The sequence below is a fragment of the Acomys minous genome, assembly GCF_964271855.1.
Source record: "Acomys minous genome assembly, chromosome: 14".
Classification (NCBI taxonomy): Eukaryota; Metazoa; Chordata; class Mammalia; order Rodentia; family Muridae; genus Acomys; species Acomys minous.
This window is the reverse complement of record NC_140496.1, coordinates 55,442,471-55,462,073: the sequence shown is the minus strand read 5'-3', so window position 1 is coordinate 55,462,073 and position 19,603 is coordinate 55,442,471. Positions and strand designations below refer to the sequence as shown.

At 42.6% G+C, this 19,603-nt stretch overlaps 1 protein-coding gene across 4 annotated transcripts in view; it reads left to right on the top strand.

Annotated features, from left to right (window-relative positions):
• PDE4DIP (phosphodiesterase 4D interacting protein) overlaps positions 1-19,603 on the top strand; it is a 204,117-nt gene that overhangs the window by 97,792 nt on the left and 86,722 nt on the right. For 3 of the 4 annotated variants that reach the window (XM_084756809.1, XM_084756800.1, XM_084756803.1), the window contains 4 exons: positions 5,608-5,684; positions 8,802-8,925; positions 9,150-9,325; positions 9,830-9,953. In XM_084756809.1, the coding sequence (XP_084612935.1) occupies positions 5,608-5,684; positions 8,802-8,925; positions 9,150-9,325; positions 9,830-9,953 (501 nt within the window). The remainder of the gene's footprint in view (positions 1-5,607; positions 5,685-8,801; positions 8,926-9,149; positions 9,326-9,829; positions 9,954-19,603) is intronic. The other variant, XM_084756810.1, reaches the window with a different exon arrangement.

The following is a 19,603-nucleotide window of genomic DNA, read 5'->3' as shown; positions in this document are numbered from 1 at the left end:
TGCACCCACTAGGGTTCTGCTTTGCTTAGACATTTTGTGAGTAGAAGGAAATTTTATTCATAAGAGAATTCCTTCAGAAACTACTAAAGCGATTTCTAGAGATCTCATACAAGTACCTTGTACTTCAGTCAGGATAGAACGCCCTGTGCAAGCTTGACGTGCCTCACCATGTTCTACAGGGAGAGATAATCTTACCCCAGTGTGAACGGAGAAGCCTGAGAAAGGAAACTGCTCTGTGTGTGAGGAGCGCTTACAAACTGCACATCTCTAAAGCCCATCACTGAAGGTTCCGTCTCATGGGGGCGGGTAGGACTGTGGGAGAATCTCCCCAAAGCCTGCAACTCTTCCTCCCACCAAAATATCTCAGTCTCTTCAATTACAGAATTGATTAGGGTGGGATTTGCTGCATTTGCTTTTGTCCCACGTAAAGACTCCTTTGTGACAGGGCCCACTTCTCTCTGGCTTCTCCTGTCTTTAAATGTGCAGTAGGTGTTCCGAAGTCTGACCTTGACTTACCCCAAACAGGACAGAGAACTCCCTGAGCTCAAGCCTGAGAAACTAAGGAAAGTGTTTCGGTTCGGTAGCTTTAATCTCCAATGTATATTGTACTCACTGGGATTTAAAAAAAAAACCACACACACACACACACACACACACACACACACACACACACACCATATTTTTGTTTTAACATGTTAATAAACAAATCCATAACATTTCTGTGTTGTTGTTGTTTTTTAAACCCAAGTTTAACAACTTCCACGACAGAAGGAGAGAAGGCACCGTCAGCAGGGAGTGGCTCAGCAGAGCCTTGGTGGCATGCAGGGCGTGATTGGTTTCACCAATAGTAGGAATCCTAGTGCTTGGAGGATGGTGATAACAATGAGCAAAGAGAGCTCTTTGCTTAAAGCACAAACACCACAATGCTGCTGTCTACAAAGAGTTTGAAAGGTGTTTTTTTATACCAGCAGTTACCTAGTCCATGTTCAACTTCCTGTCAAATATTCAGACTCAGACGTTGGTGTCTCTGGCCTCCCTTGCAGTGCATAGGAGACCACTTGGCCCCTTTGAGGCAGAGAGGATGAAGGAGAGGAGATGAGGCTAGAATCCAGTTTCTTTAACCTTCAGTGGTTGTATAGAACACCTACTCAGAGACTGTTCTCAGATTAAAACAGAAAGTCTTAGCCGGGCGTGGTGGTGCACACCTTTAATCCCAGCACTCGGGATGCAGAGGCAGGTGGATCACTGTGAGTTCAAGGCCAACTTGGTCTACAAAGCGAGTCCAGGGCAGTCAAAGTTACACAGAGAGACCCTGTCTTGAAAAACCAGAAAAAGAAAGAGAGAGAGAGAGAGAGAGAGAAAACAGAAAGTCTTTTCATTTATTTTTTTAAATTATATATTTTTCACGTGTGTGTGTGTGTGTGTGTGTGTGTGTGTGTGTGTGTGTGTGTGCGCGCGTGTGTGCATGTGTGTTCATGGTGTCTGAATGCGGTGTGTATGTGTGTGGTGTGTGCATGTGTATGAAGGACTGTGTTTGCTATAGGAAATCATCCTTCATCTCTCTTCTACCTTAGTCCTTGAGATAAGGTCTCTCAGTCAATCACAGAGTTCACCCATCATTCTTCATTACTCATCTACCTGATTCATTGAGATAAGGTCTCTCAATCAATCACAGAGCTCATCCATATGGCTAGTCTTGCTAATGAGCTTGCTCTGGGGAAATCTTCTGTCTTTGTCTTCCAGGGCTAGAATTACAGGAGGGTCAGCATGCCTATCTGTCATTTGTTTGAGTTTTTAGCGATTCACATTTTAGTCCTCGGGCTCACAAGGCAAGCACTTTAACCACAGAACCATCTCTCAGGCCGCAGACTGTCAAAAGACTTCAGGATAAAGGTTTTTCACTCGGTCTCAAAGCATTAGTCTATATCCCGACCTTGGATAGCAGAGCTCAGTCCATGAAACAAGTTTGGAATGTGAATTTTAAGCTTGGAAAGCTGGTCATGCAAGAAGCTCTAAGGACCCAGGGTGCCTCTTTCTCTGAGTTTTAAATAGGTGCTATTGCATGTAAGGATAGTGTAGAATCAGTATGCCGTGTTTGCAAGAAATAAAAGGCTTTGCTTGTAGATCAGTAGGGAGAACAAAGACAGGGAGGCATGGATAGAAAATATGTGGGGTGGGCTGGAGAGGTGGCTCAGAGGTTAAGAGCGCTGGCTGCTCTTCCCAAGGTCCTGAGTTCAATTCCCGGCAACCACATGGTGGCTCACAGCCATCTGTAATGAGATCTGGTGCCCTCTTCTGGTGTGCAGGTGTTACATGTCAACACAACATTGTGTACATAATAAATAAATCTTTTAAAAAGAAAGAAAGAAAGAAAGAAAGAAAGAAAGAAAGAAAGAAAATATATGGGAACATAACAAACCTGTGTATCTTAAGAAATACCAGCTCAGGGCCAGAAAGATGACTCAGTGGTTAAGAGCATTGGCTGCTTTTCCAGAGGATCTGGGTTCAATTCCCAGCACCCACCAGGCTCTTCATAACTGTCTATAACTCCAGTTATCATGGGATCCACCCTCCTCTTCTGGACACTCCCTGGGCACTAGGCACACATGTGGTGTACAGACATACATGTAGTCAAAACAATCCTACACATAAAATAAATAGTATTTGCCAGGTGTGCCAGGTTCACACCTTCAATCCCAGCACTCAAGAGGCAGACTCAGGTGGATCTTTAAGCTCAAGGGTAGCCTGGTCTACATAGTGAGTTCTAGGACATCCAGGGCTACAAAGGGAAACCATGTCGAGAGACGGGGGAGGGAGAGGTAGGGAGGGAGGGAAGGGGAGGGAGGGGGAGGGAGGGAGGGGGAGGGAGGGGGAGGGAGGGAGGGAGGGAGGGAGGGGAGGCAGGCAGGAAGGAAGAGAACTAGCACTTTCGCAGATCCGTGGGGCGAGGAGGTGGACACAGGACATGTAGCTGTTCTGCAGATCATTTTCTTCCCTCTATTGGTCACTCACTAGCTCCATCATTTGTTGGATTTATTCTGCCACCAAATGTATTGGGAAAGATTTTGAAAATATTATTGTTTGTTTGTTTGTTTGTTTGTTTTTTGAGACAGGGCTCTCTGTGTAGCCCTGCCTGTCCTAGACTTGCTTTGTAGGCAAGGCTGGCCTTGAACTTACAGCGATCTGCCTGCCTCTGCCTCCGCCTCTCAAGTGCTGGGATTAAAGGCGTGTGTTACCATGCCTGGCTCGAAAATATCATTTTTAAGAGCAATCACCACATTGTGAATTATAGGAGCAATTGCTCCACTTGGAGTTAAAACTGAAAACTTGGAGAGTCAGCTGACCAGTCTGTCCTGTGTTTTTAACTCGGTCCTAGTTGAACTGAGAAGTAAATGCTGGTGTAGAAGTCATTTCAGGGAGGGCCACGTTTAATGTGACTTGCTGTTGAGGCTCTGGCTCCTCAGGTTTCATCTTATGCAGCGCTCTGCAGGTCACAGCAAACATCCAGTCTGTCGCTCAGTGTGCCAGCCCTGGCCGCTCTTTCTAAATGCTGACATTGTGATGGTGCCTGGTGCCTTTTTAAATTTAATTTAAGCTTCAGTGCTGAAATTTTTCCTTGAGTTCATTGGGTGAATAGTCCTTTTGGGTGCACACAGCAAAATAAGTCCCTTCCTCCCAAGCTCCCCTTCCTTCTGCACATAAATTTCCATAGATATCTTAACACTGCACTGACAAGATCTGTTGATAAGATAAGCAAATAAATGTAGTTTGGGACCCACTTTAGCTATACTTAGAGTAGAACTTACACAGGAACACTTGCTCATGGAGCATAGACAAATGTGGATAAACCATGCCATCAATTATGTGAGACTCGTAATTCTCCATCTTTTTTCCCTGCCCCCCACCGCCCCCCCACTTTCATTTCTCTTTACTACTTATCTCAAAAAGCTAAAATGGAGAGACTGGGAACCCATGCTTAAGTGCTGGGGCACCCCTCTTTTAGTGTAATACTTTTCTTTCCTTCCTATGCTACAATGTTAGTCTGATATGTGATTGTGAATCATATCTTCAGCTATCTCAGTCAGGCAGGTCAAATTGTTACTGTTAATTTCAGTAATAGCTACTATTTTTAATGTTTGCCAAATGCCAGTAGAGTGGCTGTTTTTTATACATTGTTTCATTTGGTTTTATTAATGTTTGTATAAGTTTGGGACCACTCTAGTCCCCTTGACAGAGGAGAAAACTAAGGGTTTTAGAGGCCAGGTGCCTTACCCAGTCCTCTTCTGGCCTTCGTCTTCCTTGTAGAAATGCTTGTAGATTTAGCTTGTAGGTGTGGCTTGTATGTGTGCTTGGTTTTGCTTTAGATCATACAGATTTCATGCAAAAATGCTTACCAGGGACTCTTGGGGGGCCCATCCGCTGATCAGTTTGTGCCTGTTAGAGATTTTGCAAGACATCATGAAGCAGAAAACTCACTGGTCAGGTTATTTATGCATCCCAGGCATTTACCTCAGTTTTCCAGCTGTGAGATTTTTTTTTTTCCCTTAAGCTGTCTTATGTGGGTATTGGAGATCTGATGAGGGCCCCGTGCTTGTACAGTAAGCACTGTCCGCAACTGAATCACCTCCTGGTCCCACTAATATTTTCTGTATCGATTTGCCCTTCCTCATGTACAGCAGGCTACTTAACCTGCAGGGGACACACTGCGCAAATGTCACTAAATCCTTGTTCATACTTTACAGGCATACCTTCACGTCCCTCTTTTCTTTGCCATAATCTTCCTTTTTTCTGCCTTGCCCCAAGAAGAATTGTTTCCTACATAGATTTACCACCAAAACCACTCTCACCTTGATTTCTAAGAGTCCAATTTCATAATAAAATGTCATGACATTGTTTTTAAAACACACAAAATACAATTTCTTTAAAAAAAAAAAATCAACCCAGGGCTGGGGAGACAGCTGAGTGAGGAAAGTACTTGCCATGTAAGCAGGACGATCTGCGTTTGATTGCCGGCACAGATGCCAAAAATAAAATAAAATTAAAATGCCAGGTGTGGGATCCTACACTGATAACCCCAGCGCTGGAGAGACCAAGACAGGTGGACCTCTGGAGACCACGTCCCACACAGCCTAGCCTAACCTAGCGGAGAGTTCCTTACCTCGAAGGAGGTAGATCGTTCCTGAGGAATGACACCTCATACTCTCTGACCTCTACACGCACATGCAACTGCACATAGCCATGCACCCACCCACATGAACACACATACACAAATAATTAGCCCCCTTCATATTTTAAGATATAGATTAGCTTATATTAGCAGGAAATCTTTGTTTTGCTATATATCTGTCCTCTAATGTTTTACAGAGCTGATGGCTTCAGGGGTGAGGGGGTGGGGCAGCACAGGGGAAATCTTGGAACTGGAGAGTTCATTTGCTGACCCCCCTGGATCTCCACATATGATGTCAAGAGTTCTGACAAGGACTGAGATGATGAGATGAGGTGACATGAGATGCGATGTGATGCTGTAGACCAAGGCCAAAGTCAGGCCAGAAATCAGGACAGAGAGCGCCCGTGGCTAATGGCGGCTAATGTCTGTGTGCTTTTCAGAACATCGAGCTGAAGGTTGAGGTGGAGAGCCTGAAACAAGAACTCCAGGACAGGAGGCGTCAGCTGGATAAAACGTGGTGAGTTGCAGGCCGCGCTCTGCGCAGAGCATTGTGCGCACGCGCACCCCATCCCGCCCCAGACTCCGTCCGACTCAGTCACTGAGAGTAACTGATTTACCTTTCACGTTTGAGCGTGGGACCTGGAGCTATGGATTTCATGTTTTATTTCCCTTCGATGTGTTTGTTACTTGGTCAGATACACCTTGCTGTGGATGGGCAAGTCGCCCAGACCCGAGACTGTGAATTTCCTGTTACATAGAAAGAACTAAGCAGGAGGCGGTGAGTGTTGAGGTAGTTGCAAATAGCATTTATCAATGACCAGGCTAATAAGACCAAAGGCTGGCATAATGTTCAGGGAAAATATTTCTCTCATGTTCTTCTGTGAAAGTCATTATGACGTCATTCTTGGTATGTTTTATTAGCTTTTAAAGTGAAAAAAAAAATCAGATAATCCCTAGAGGAACTCTGTTCCTGGTAAATGAATGACAAGATAAAACCAGGAATACGTCTTCATAATGGGAGAAAATGTGAGGCAATTGTCCACTAATAAGGAAATGGCTGAAGGTATTTCAGTATATCTGTCCTGCGGCCTATTATACACTTGTTAAAAAGAACAAACTCCATATTGTTCTTGCTAGAAAAGTGATGAATGCCAAAGGAATGTTCATAGTACAATTCCCATAGGGCAAACATGTGTGTTGTAGTTTGTTTTCCCATTGCTGTGATAAATTGTTGATCAAAACTGAATTGGATTGGGAAAAAAAAAATTATTTTGTCAGGCAACAGTTACCACTGGAGGAAGGCAGGCAGGAATTCAAGGCAAGAACTGAAGAGATTGTGGAGCCACTTTGCTTACTGGTTTGATTAGCTACCTTCCTTATACCCAGGATGGTCTACCCTGAGTGGCACTTCCCACCTCCACAACCAACTAGCAAAATACCCCTAAAGATATGCCGACAGGCTGATCCAGTGGAACCATCCCTCAATTGAGATTTATTCTTTTTTATTTTACTTTTCATTTTTATTAAAGACTTATTTATTTATTATATATACAATTTTTTGCCTGCATATACAACTGCACACCAGAAGAGGGCACCAGATCTCATTATAGATGGTTGTGAGCCACCAAGTAGTTGATGGGAATTGAACTCAGGACCTTTGGAAGAGCAGGAAGTGCTCTCAACCTCTGAGCCATCTCTCCAGCCCTGAGATTATTCTTGCCAGGTGTGACAGGTTGACAGCTGAAGCCAGTTTATGACAGTGTAGTTGCTTTGTTGTACATAGAAAACAACAACAGTACCAACAACCTAGAGGATTGCTAACAAACTCTTAAAAACCTTTTTCATTAGGGGAATAAGGTCTGGACCTGGTGGGAAGAAAACTAGATTCCGCCCCCCCCCCCATCCCTGTTGATATATTTTTGTCAGGATGGTTACTCTAGCCAGGTGCTGGGGTACACGCCTGTGACTTGGTGCTGGGGTGGCTGAGGCAAGAGATTAGGAGTTTAAAGCCAGGCAGACTAGATAGCAAATTCATTTTGAGATAGACTACACAATGAAACTTTGTCTCAGTAAATGGAAAGAAAGTTACTTTTATAGTCCGTGGCTTCTGTCATGGTTTAAAAACCAGTTTTAAATGATGGTGTTATAATATATCCTGTGATCCAAATATGTTTGATCTGACCTGATATTCTTGGGTTTTAGGATAGCTAACTAAGATCAGAATTCTGATAGTCATACTCAAGTTTAGACAGGATGTTGGCTAAACAACAAAGTGACAAATAGAAGGATTTTCTTATTAGGGTTGAGACTTTGGTGGGATCTAATTAAGAAACTTGCCTGCTCTCATAGGTACTAGAAAACTTATACACTGGAGCAATACATATTGAGATTTCTGTAACAGTTTGAAATGTTTGTTACATTCTTATATCTACTGTGATATAAGTGAAATACTACTCTGAAACATGAAAAACTGGGGTGTGAGGAGTTGAATTTATCTCACAATACTGAAAACATGTAGCCTGCTCGCTCTACAACTCCTTACTCTTGACTGTCCGGCGAGTTTCTCAACCGATGTGGGGCCAAAGGAGAAGCTGACTCCCCCAAATTGCCATTGTTGGATCCTTGGGTTATTTCTTTGGCTTTTGTCTCCTCCTACTTCATAAAGGCTATCCAAATGCCAATACCAGAAGATGGGGGTAGCCTCTAGGATGGCACTGACTAGCACCCACTATAAACCAAGGAATTCCACAACCTCTGGGGGAAGTCCAATCCAACTCCACGGAGACAACCTCCTGGCCCAAATTCTCAAGTGGACTAGACTTGCTGGTGCCTTATAAGCCTATGACTTAATGCACTTCTTCTGAATAATAATAATAATAAATAATAAAAAGATGGTTCATGCTTCTGAAAAAAGGGGGGCTTAAAACACAAACAAAACCTAACCGGAATTCAGATAACCCAGCACCTGACTTGGCCCCCAAATTTCTAATCCTCAGATAGCCAAGGACAGCTGTTGCTCACTATAAATAAACTGGTGACACCTTACCCCCTAGTTAGGGATATTCCTAGCCATTCCTAGGGATATCAAAGAAGCCACGTGCAGCGGAAACCTGAGTGTATGCAGATTAACTCTCTGCTCTCTGCCTGGTAAGTGAACATTGAATAAACCGGTGTAGAGGTGGCCCAGACTCAGGCCAGGTCCTCTGTGCATTACTGGTTGTAAAGGAGGGCATCTCTGTGGACATGGACATCATGTCCTGGCAACCTAAATGGAGTGACTATTTCAGGCCCAAACAGCAAGGCAGCTGGCTGCTAGTGAACCCCCTGAGAACAGTTGAAATGGGAAAGTCCACGCCTGCGATCTAGCTGCTGGGCCCCTTGCCTTCCCCAGTAGTCTCTCTTCTTGACGTTATAGTCATCATGGTGTCTCAGGGCAGCAGGCCTAGCCCTGCTTGACAAGCAACAAAGACACTAGAAGTCCTAAAGGGTGAGATGGGAAGTTTGGACTGGGAAGAGTGCAGGGCTGTGTCTGTTTTGCTCTCTCCTCCCCGGTGTGAGCCAATGGCTGGAGAGTTCTGGGTCTGCTCATGGAGTTTGGTGTCTGCTCTAATTAGCGAATGCTGTGTGCTCTTAGGCCCGATGTGGAGGATCTCAACAGCCAGCATGAGGCAGAGCTCGGGTGCCAGGTTGAGGAAGGGCAGCAGGAGACAGAACATGTTTACGAGCTCCTGGAGAACAACACCCAGCTGCTGCAGGGGGTGAGTGAGGGGGGTCCACTGGTCCATGGGGGCCCACTGGTCCATGGAGATAAGGGCGAGTGACCACCTAAAGCCTTGTCAGGGCTACCCTGTCTTCTGGCCCCTCGGCTCTCCTTTACTTCCTGAGCCCATCAAGTGTCCCGTGTCTCAGATAGAGCTCCTGACCTGAGTGGGACTAGACCACTGCTGAACTTTCCTGCTTTCCCTCCCCCCACCTCCCCCAGGAATCCAGACTAGCAAAGAATGAAGCCACAAGAATGGCCGCTCTGCTGGAGGCGGGGAAGGGGTATCACTCAGAGCTCTCAGACAGGCTGAAAGATGCCGCCAAGGACAGGGAAGACATGTCGGGAGGCCAGGGGAAGCCTGCCCAATACTCTGACGCCCTCGCTCAGAGGGACAGGTAGGTATCTTTGGTCTTTTCTCGGGCTACTGTTGCATGTTGCTCAAGCCCGGAGCGCTTACATTATAGCCACGCTGCTCCCCTTCTAGTACTGAGAGTGGGTTCCCCCCCTCCGCCCCGCCCTTTCAAGATGTTATGTCCCTCTGGACCAGATTTATTGTTAAGGTTGTCCTTCAATAGTATCCAGTAGGAAAGCTCATTGGTTTGTGGTGGAGGCTATGTAGACAGAGCTAAATAATGGTCTGCTTTAATGACTGCAAGAAGAGATCCCTTCCATTTCTTTTTTTTTTTTTTTTTAACATTTTTAAGACTTTATTTATTTTATGTATATGAGCGTTCTGTCTTCATGCACACCAGCAGAGGGCATCAGATTACATTACAGATGGTTGTGAGCCACCATGTGGTTCCTGGGAATTGAACTCAGGACCCCTGGAAGAGCAGGCGGCGCTCTGAACCTCTGAGCCATCTCTCCAGCCAGCCCATCCTTCCATTTCTTTGGTCCAGGAGAATTGAAGAACTGCGGCAGAGCTTGGCTGCCCAGGAGGGGCTCGTGGAACAGCTGTCTCAAGAGAAACAACAGCTGCTGCATCTGCTGGAGGAGCCAGCAAGCATGGAGGTGCAGGTGCAGGTAAGGTTCCGGCTGGGTGGCCTGGGAACCGGCTTCATAGTTACTTGGGCACTGTTGCTGTTACTGATCGGTGCACAACAAATCGCTACATGCTTCAGCAGCTTATAACACAATGTATCTTTGTCATGCAAGGTTTGGGGTTAGGATCTCAGATGTGGCGCAGCTGGGTCTCAATTTAGTCTGATATCCAGGGGTGGCCTGGGTTTCTGATGTGGAGGCTGACCTTGGAAAGGATCTGGGCCTCAGGCTCCACGTGTTGTTGGCAGGATTGATTTCAGTGAGGTAGTGGAAGTCACACAGTAAGGACTGCTGCTCCTCTACCTCCTTGCCTCTCTTTTCAGGGGCTCACCTGACTAGGGCAGGGTCCCCTGTTAGTTAATTAAAAGTCAACGGATTACAGGGCTGGAGAGATGGCTCAGCAGCTGAGAGTGCAGAGTGCATCTTCCTCTTTAGTCCAGAGTTTGGTTCCCAGCACACACACCAGGCAACTCACAAGCATCTCTAACTCCAGCCTCAGGAAACCCTAACTCCTTTGGCCTCTGTGGGAACATGCTCACACCCACGCTCAGATTCACATGCGTGTGTGTGCACACACACACACACAACTAAAAATAAATATTTTAAAAGTCAATTGGTTAGGAATCTTAATTATATTTGGAAATTCTGCTCACATTGGTCATAGAGTGTCGCACAGTTGTGCAGTGACAACTCATCCTGCCTGCCACAAAGTGTTGTTTAGAAGCGACTCTTACTCTATAACCCCCCAGGGGCTTGGGGATTACACAGAGGTAGGGGTAGAGAACAGAGAATTATGCAGATGTCTTAGAATTCTCCCAATAATGCCCAGTGATTTATAAGTACAAAGAATTCGCTTTTAAAATAAACTTTATTATAAAAATAAACCTTGCAAATAAAAACCATCAGGCATAAAAATTAGCCAGACCTAAAGTTTATACAGCTTAATGACTATATATAGTTAGTTAACCAGTTAGTTAGAACTGGTATTCACAATGGAAGCCGAGAATCTTTATGAATTTAACACTTTCAGTATAAATATATGTTATGCAAGTACACACCACCAGCCCAAAACTATCTACAATAGAATTGGAACTAGATTTATACTCTCTTTTATGACTCTTGTCCATTTCCTGTGTCAGTCCTTCTTGTCCCTTTATATTTAGCTTTTCTCATTCTCTTTTCTTTGTGTTACACCAGAGCCGCATGTAAGTTTATTTACATGTATTACTATCTAGATCCCACAAATTTGAGAGAATAGGCGGTTTATTTCTTTCTGAGATTGTGTGACCTCACTTCATTTTATATATTATTAGTCCATCCAGTTCTCTGCAATATTTTAACTTCATTTTTCCTTCGAGCTGAGTAGTAATCCATTATGTATGGTGTGTGTGTGTGTGTGTGTGTGTGTGTGTGTGCATACGTGTATGTGTGTGTGTGTGTGTGTGTATACCAAATTTTATTAATCATTCTTCTGTTGATACACAACTGGGATGATTCCAATTCTTTGCTATAGCAAAGAAAGCATCAATAAATGTGGGGGTGCAAATATTGCTGTGGTAGGGTATGGAGTTCTCCAGGTATGTGCCCAGGAATGAAATAGCTAGGTCACATGGTAGTTCTCTCTTTAATTCTAGGGGGATCTCCAAACTGATTTCCACAGTGGCTGTACTAAGTTGCTCCACTAACATCCTTTCCCTTCACACCCTCGTCAACATCTGTCAGGCTTGTTGGTGACAGCCATCTGTCTGGGATGAGGTGGTATCTCATGGCTGTTTTAGTATGCATTTCCCTGATAGCTAGGGGGAGCAAACACTTTTAAAAATACTTATTTGCCTCTTGTAACTCTTTTCTTTTCTTCTCTTTTTTCTTTTAACTTTATAAAATTCATTTCATTTTGCCCGCTTGTTGACTGGTAGTTTCGTTCCCTTCGTAGTTAATGTCTGGTGTTCTTTGTTAATTCTGTATATTAATTAGTCCTTGTCTGACGTGTAGCTGGTGAAGATTTCCCCCATCTTGTTGGTTGTGTGTTAACTCTGCTCATGGTTTCCCTTGCTGGATGGAAGTTTTTATTCTCATGTAGTCCCATTTGTTGATACTTAGAATTCATTCCTGAGCTGCTAGTGTTCTTTTTAAATGCTCTTGGGGCTGGAGTGATGGCTGAGCAGTTAAGAACACTGACTGTTTTTTCTTAGGACCAGAGTTCAATTCCCAGCATCCACATGATGACTTAAAAACCACCTGTAACACCAGTTCCAAGGGGATCCAATGTCCTTTTCTGGTACCTGTGGGCATTGCACACATGTGGTGCGCAGATGTACATTCAGGCAAAACACCCATACACATAAAATGAATACTTTTTTTTTTATTAAAAAATTTTGCCTACCTCAATATTTTGAAGAGTACCCTTGTTTTTTGTTTTGTTTTGTTTTTTTCTAAAAGTTTCAGCATTTCAGGTTTTAAATTAAAGCCCATTTGTATTGTTTTTAAAATTACATGTACTATCAGTATTATCTGTAGGCCCAGCTAGCAACCATCAAGACACAGACACTTGTTACATTTTAAAATAGCCTTAGTTAACCTGGGGCAGGGCAGATATCAATCTTCTAAACTACTTCCCATAGTAGGCCCTCAGGCGTGGGATCTCTGTCTCAATCCCATGCCATCTGCTTCTAATAACTTCTATCAAACTATCTCCCATCCATAATCCCATATACTTGTTCATGTTCTTCTTCTGGCCCAGATTCTTCATCCACACCGGCCATGTGCTTCTCCTCCATCTAACCCATGGCAGCCTTCCTCTCTTCACTTCAGGTCTCTTCTCCTTCTCCTCATGGTGGTCTCTCTTCTTCCCAGAATTCCTTCTTCTCCTAGCCCCACCTATCTCTTTTGCCCTGCCCAGGTGGGATGGCTTTTTATTAAGCAAAAGGTGGGTCACAGAGACAGTAAGCAGTAATTAGCATTAAAATACATCAGACCATCCCCCAACACATTTGATCCATTTTGAATTGCTATTTGTAAAAGTGAAAGGTTATCATCTAATTTATTCTTCTGCAGGCAGAAATCTAATTTTGCCAGCACCATTTGTTGAATATCTTTTTTTTTTTTTTAATATATATATATTTTTTTTCCCAAAGTAGCTTCTGCCTGCTTCATCAAACATTAAGTAAGCGGAGATTTGCCATTTTAGTTCCAGGTTCCCTAAGCTGTTCCATTGGTCCACCTGGCGATTTTCATGCCAGCACCAGGCTGTCCTTGTCACTATGGCTCTATGGTATAAGTTGAGTCAGGTATTGTATTATCAACATCATTGATTATTCTTACTCCTTAGGATTACTTTACTATTCATGGTCTTCTGTGGTTCTATATAAACTCTACTATTATTTTTTCTAAACCTGCGAGATATGACATGGAAATTTTGATAGGTATTTTATCAATTTGGCACATTAATCTTGATGGTATAGACATTTGGTTGTATCATATTAATTCTTCCTAGCTAGGAACATAGAATATTTTTTCAGGATCTAATATCTTCTATGATTTTATTTTTTAATAATGTGAGAATTTTGAAAGGTGTCTAAAGGCCTTTGATTTCTTTGGTTATATTAATTTCTAATTGTCTATTTTCTGGGGGTAGTGAATGAGATAATTTTCCTAATTTTTTTTCTCAGAAAATAGACTATTTGTATAAATGAAAACTACTGGACTTTCTTTCTTTCTTTCTTTCTTTCTAAAGTTTTAATCTTATTCCTTGCAACTTTACTATGTTAATTAGATCCAAAGGTTTTCTTTTTTTTTAATTTAAATTTATTTTAAAAAATTATTCACTGTACATCCCAATTGTAGTCCCCTCCATTGTCTCCTCCTGGTCCCCCCTCCTTCTCTCTTCCCCCCATTCCCTTCCCCCAGTCCTCAGAGAAGAGGAGCCCTTCTCCCCTACCAACTGACCCCAGCCTACCAAGTCTCATCAGGACTGCCTGCATCCTCTTCCTCTGTGTCCTGATAAGGCACCACACCAGGGAGAAGTGATCTAAGTGCAGGCAACAGAGTCCATGGCAGGGTCAGGCCCTGCTCCTCTTAATAAGGAGACCCATATGGAGACTGAGCTGCCTATCAGCTACATCTGGGGAGGGGGACTGGGTCCTCTCCATGCGTGGTCCTTGTTTGGTGCATAAGTTTCTATTAGCCCCCTTGGGCTCAGATTTGTTGTCTCTATGGTCTTCTTGTGGAGCTCCTGTCCCCTCTGGGTATTTCTATGCCCCCCACTCTTCCATAAGACTCCCTGCCCTCTGCCTAAAGTTTGGCTGTGAGACCCAGCTTCTGTTTCCATCCCCTGCTGGGTAGAGTCTTTCAGAGGACATCAAAGGTAGACTTCCATCCAAACTGCATGGCACTGGCACAGAAACAGACTGGTAGATCAATGAAATTGAATCGAAGACCCAAAATATGGACTCTTGATTTTTGACAAAGAAGCCAAACCCATACAATGGAGAAAAAAAAAAAAAAAAGAAAAAGAAAAGATAGCATCTTCAACAAATAGTGCTGGTCTAACTGGATGTCTGCAGGTAGAAAAATGCAAATAAATCTGTATTATCCCCCTGCACAAAACTAAAGTTCAGGCTTAGTAAAATTGGAGAACAGGTCAGGTTTCCAGATGCTCTGAGTCCCATTATAGATAAAGAGCAAAACCATGAGGCATTGTCAGCACTGTTACACTAGATCCAGGTATACCATTTTCCTAGGACATGATCAGATATCCAGCATGAAGGCTCTCTCCATCTAATCACAGAAGACATCTGGCAGCAGGGCTAGTCCGGATCCCACTCCTTACCTGGGAGTGCTTGGCCAAGACGCTCTGTTGCGGGCACAACACAGAAAGATTGTCCAGAAGTATTTTCTTGATATGAGTAGGCGAGCGATGTCAATGTGGATTTGCTTTTGTGTACTTTGAGAGGATAGATGTTTCTAAGGAGGCTGTCGAAAAGCATATGGAATGGAGCCGCCTGGTGGAAGAATTTCCGTGGATACTATTCTATTCTATTGACAAGAGAGAGCAGGTCTGTCTACTCCATGCATTTCCATAGGCAGTCTAACTCACAGCTGTAGTGGCAGAGGTAGACATTGAGGATTCTCACCGTGACAGATGACACAATGGAGGGAATGGCAAATGTGATGACTGGTGCAAGTCACCTCCCCGTTATAGCTGGTCCATATCACAGTCAAGGGCCCCGTCCTCCAGCTCCAGACGATACTGATAACGGAGTAGCTGCAGCCAAGGACTTTCCTCCCGTCTTTTGATTCTGGATTTCCCCAAGCTTCCCATGCTCCCTAGCCAAAACAAAGCAAAACAAAACCTCCGGTTTATTTAATTTACTCTTAGCCAGATGCATTGCTGTTTTCTGCCCCCTTTGCTACACCCCTAAAAATGTTAATTGTTGGTTTGAGTGGTTCAGCATCTTGAGTTAAAACCAGCCCTGTGTTATGCTTTGTGAGTCTTTGTTGCTTTTATAGAGGATTAACTCCTTATCCTGAGGAAAGAAAGGCTCTTTTGAAAGCTTTTGTGACAGGTATTATATAAGACATATTAAAAATCTGTGGTTTTGACAGTCTGCTTCAGTTATGACAATCTGCTTTTTAACCTTCTCTTGGGGAAGATGAGTAACACTTTAAATGGGTCACGCTGTTCTGGAGTGGCACAAAACAGTGGTGAGGGAAGAAAGTTTGAAGCTATAGGAGAAAATATGGGACCGTTTCTTTAGAAGAATGTAACTCTTAAACTTTAAAAATTAAGTCATTTTTTTTAGAGACTAAAAGCTTGTAGGCTGCAATAAAACATGTTGCCTTTGAAGTTACATGTTAAGTCTTACAAACTTAAAGTGGGGTTATGCTAAATTTATGGAATCCTGAGTAGTCCCCTGATCACTAAAGGACAGCGTCTGTTACTACCTAGAACAATACATAACTTCCTGTTAGACATTTTGGGATTGGAGCATGAGTTAAGTGTATAGTGGCATTGCCTAGTATATACACAGTACACAGTACATAGAACATACCAAGACACGTCTGAGGAAGAGCCATTTCAAATCAATGTGAATTTGAAAATGGGGGAAAAAGCAAGTGTGTGGTTTAATGTATTGTTTCTTATAAACAAATGCTGGAGTCTTGCCAGCCTTGTTGATGCCACAACATATATAGTAGAAGGGAAGCTCAGTAAGCAACAAAGGTGGCAGATGGAACGTTTCCTAGTGGCTTAGGCCACAGGGACTCTTGAAAATATTTTATATATACATTCACCAAGAAAAGATTAAAAACCTTTTGCCTACAAATTAGATCTGGCTCTCTGATTTGACTGTTTATGAGCTGCGAGACATGAATGTATGACTTTCCTTTCCTGCCAATGTAAATTAAAAGATTAGCCCCAAATAGTCTTGCTAGTCTGTTCAGCTAGCATTCTACTTCAGTGACTCCAGCAGTTCCAGGAAAAATTATATGTATATATTCTTGAGTAAACATATTGAGAGAAATAATTCTATTGGTTAAATTCTGAAATCAAATCACCCACATGGCTCATTTTGTGTTTCCTAATATACAATGCTGATCTATTTATATGTATATGTGTGTATCTATCTATCTATCTATCTATCTATATATATATATATATATATTTGTATCCTCTTTGGTAAGCACTGAAGAGGATGTATGTAGTTTGTAATGCCAGTGATGGGGACTGGTTGCATACCAGTTTTCACATCAGATGTAAAAGGCTAATAATAATAATAATTGTATTATTAATATATTAATTAATATATTATTTATATGTTTATTATTAATTATATATTTATTGCTATTATTATTTCAAAAAGACAAAATTACTTTATCCTACTCTAAAGGAATGCTTAGAACAAGGCTAAGACAAAATGGTTTCAGTATTTAGGGGGAAAGTGCATTAAGTCCCATAATTTGTACTACCTCGATGTGCTTTTGAGATGCTACCTAGTATCTACAAAGTTTGTTATTGCCATCCAATACATTGCACACTTAGAAACACATCATGTCGTGCTGTTGTATTTTCCTATCTCCTTCATAGAGCATTCATTTTCACAGCAGGTGAGTATCCATTTGTATACTAAGGTAATCAATCAAGGCCACTTTACTTAGAGGCCACCTTGTGACCCATTCGTCACCTGAGCAGACCATGATCTCTGCACAGTGAGGGGCCACCATGCAGCACATGGTGGCAGAACTCCCAGGGCACCAGGGCCTGGGAGAGGGGGGTCCTCCTGTGTGTGGGGGACAGAAAGCCATCCCATAGTTCATTTCCTTGTCTTTCCCTTTGAGTCAATAGCTATGGGGAAAAACCAGGACTGGAAGTATGAATTATACGGAGATTGGTTCATATGGTCGCCTCTAAAATGACCTGAAGTGACTCGGGGTCTTTCAGCAAATGTCTGCTCCACTGTGTGCTCATATGTGGAGTGAAACGGTGGGTTTGGCCGGTGCTTCCAGACAGAGTGAAATATTGGAGTGATTTCTGTAAGATCTCAGATACCCTTGGCAATCCTTGTGTGTTTCACGTCAGCTTCTGGAAGGTGTTATAGTTTAATGTGAGATAGCCCTCACAGGCTTGTGTGTTTGAACCTGTGGTTCCCAGCTGGTGGCCTGCTTTGGGAGGTGATAAGCCAGTTAAGTTCATCGCTGGGGTGCAGGCCTTGGGGATTATAGCTTTACCCCGATCCTCTTAGAGTCAAGCTCGATCCCATAACTAGAGCGTTAGCCACTGCCACGTCTTTCCTGTCACGGCAGACTGTATATGCCCAAACTCTGAGCCAAACTGAACCGCTCCTCTCTTATGACATTTCTTTTCAAGGATTTTTATCAGGGATGAGAAAAGTAAGGAATACGGATGGATCAGTCAAGTCCAAATTCTGTACTGATTGCACCGTGACGCTACCTGGCTTGTAAATAGGGAAACTCAACGGTAAGCTTAGATTTTGACATTTGAATCTTAGCATTACCACTTCGAAATAAATGACACTGGACAAAATAAATAATCCTCCAAACATATTCTCTTCTTCTGTAAAATGGGGATAGAAATACTGAATATCAGTCATTTATGAAGATTAGAAGTAATATATATACAAGATATGACATATCTTGTATACTGTCCAAAACCTGGTAACGACTACTATAGTATCTGTAGTAACAGTCTGAAAGTGAATATGGTTATTCTTTAAGTAGCAGATACATGAGAATATTACCAATGAGTTTTCTGTTATAAATGTCTCTCAAATTGTAACCATCTTCCTTTTACAAAGCAAAAGAGGTTAAACTAATAAATGTATCAGTCCTCAATGACATCAGTGGTCACAGTTCTCTCACTGTATCTGTCAACCTAGACTGTGACTGAACTCAAAGTGTCTAGTTTGTATTATTACTCCCTAGGACAGGCACCTGTGTGAACAGCTCGGGAAAAACTAGTCACAGTGATTATTCTATTTATTTACTAGATAAGAAGAAATACTGAAGCATTTTCTGCTACATCTTGGGAACATTTAGGCACAAGTAGTTCCAATTATTATAATATTAAATGAGAGACTTGGTTGGATTTCTTAAACACATGCATCCAATGTAATTTAAAATATTACAATCAATGGCTTTTCTTTAGTAATAAAATCACCACATATTCCCTAAGCAGGTGCTACTCAAAATGCTTTCTATAGTAATTCAATTGCATTATACTCTGAAAAGAACTGTGAGGTAGATATAAATTATGTATAAGCAGAGCTTAAATTGGAACACAAAATGCTTATTTTCATATGCTAATTTTTGAATTAAATAATATGAAAAGAGAGCTTGTATTGTATGAACATCACTGTGAATGATAAAGCTTCCGATGCAGCCTGACCCAGGTCCCTATGCTGGCAATTCAAAACCAGCAAGTGATTATGCAGTAAGTGATGAAAGAGTGGCAAACTGTTGAATAAAGACACAACTTTCTTTTGATGTACTTAATAATTTGATTCATGGGAAATTGAATGTATATTAGCATTCTGTTCACATATGTCTCAGAATCTAGTTTTGGCTTCAGGTGATTACATACAGCTTGGACACTATTTACTGTCAATGGATGTGGAACATTCGAGGCATTTGAGGTTGAGTCCACGGTTTGTTCTGCCCATCTCAAGTCACATGCATCTCTTACCTCCTTCTCAGCAGAATGATTCAAACAAGCCCCACTACCACATGGATTTTGAAAATGCACACTAGCATTTCTTAGAGTCTGGGGAAGCTAGCTTCAGAGGCTGGAAGTCCTGTCAGATATTAGCATGTAATGCTATAATAAATGGGCATAGAAATATGTACATAGTTCTGAAAGGACTTACAAATGAGAGGGACCAATCAACTCTCACTTTGGAAGCTGAAGAGGAAATCACCTGGAAACCACCTCCAATTGGGCTGTGAAGGTTGAATACACCAGGCAGGAAAACGGGGATGGCCACTGTAAGAAGTTTGGCTCTGAAACTCAATCTGGTACCCAGCAGGCTCATGTGTTTGAACTCTTAGTCTCCTGCTTTGGACTTGACTTGACCTGACTAGGGCAACAGAGAATGAAGAAGGCAAGAAGAAATAGCAGA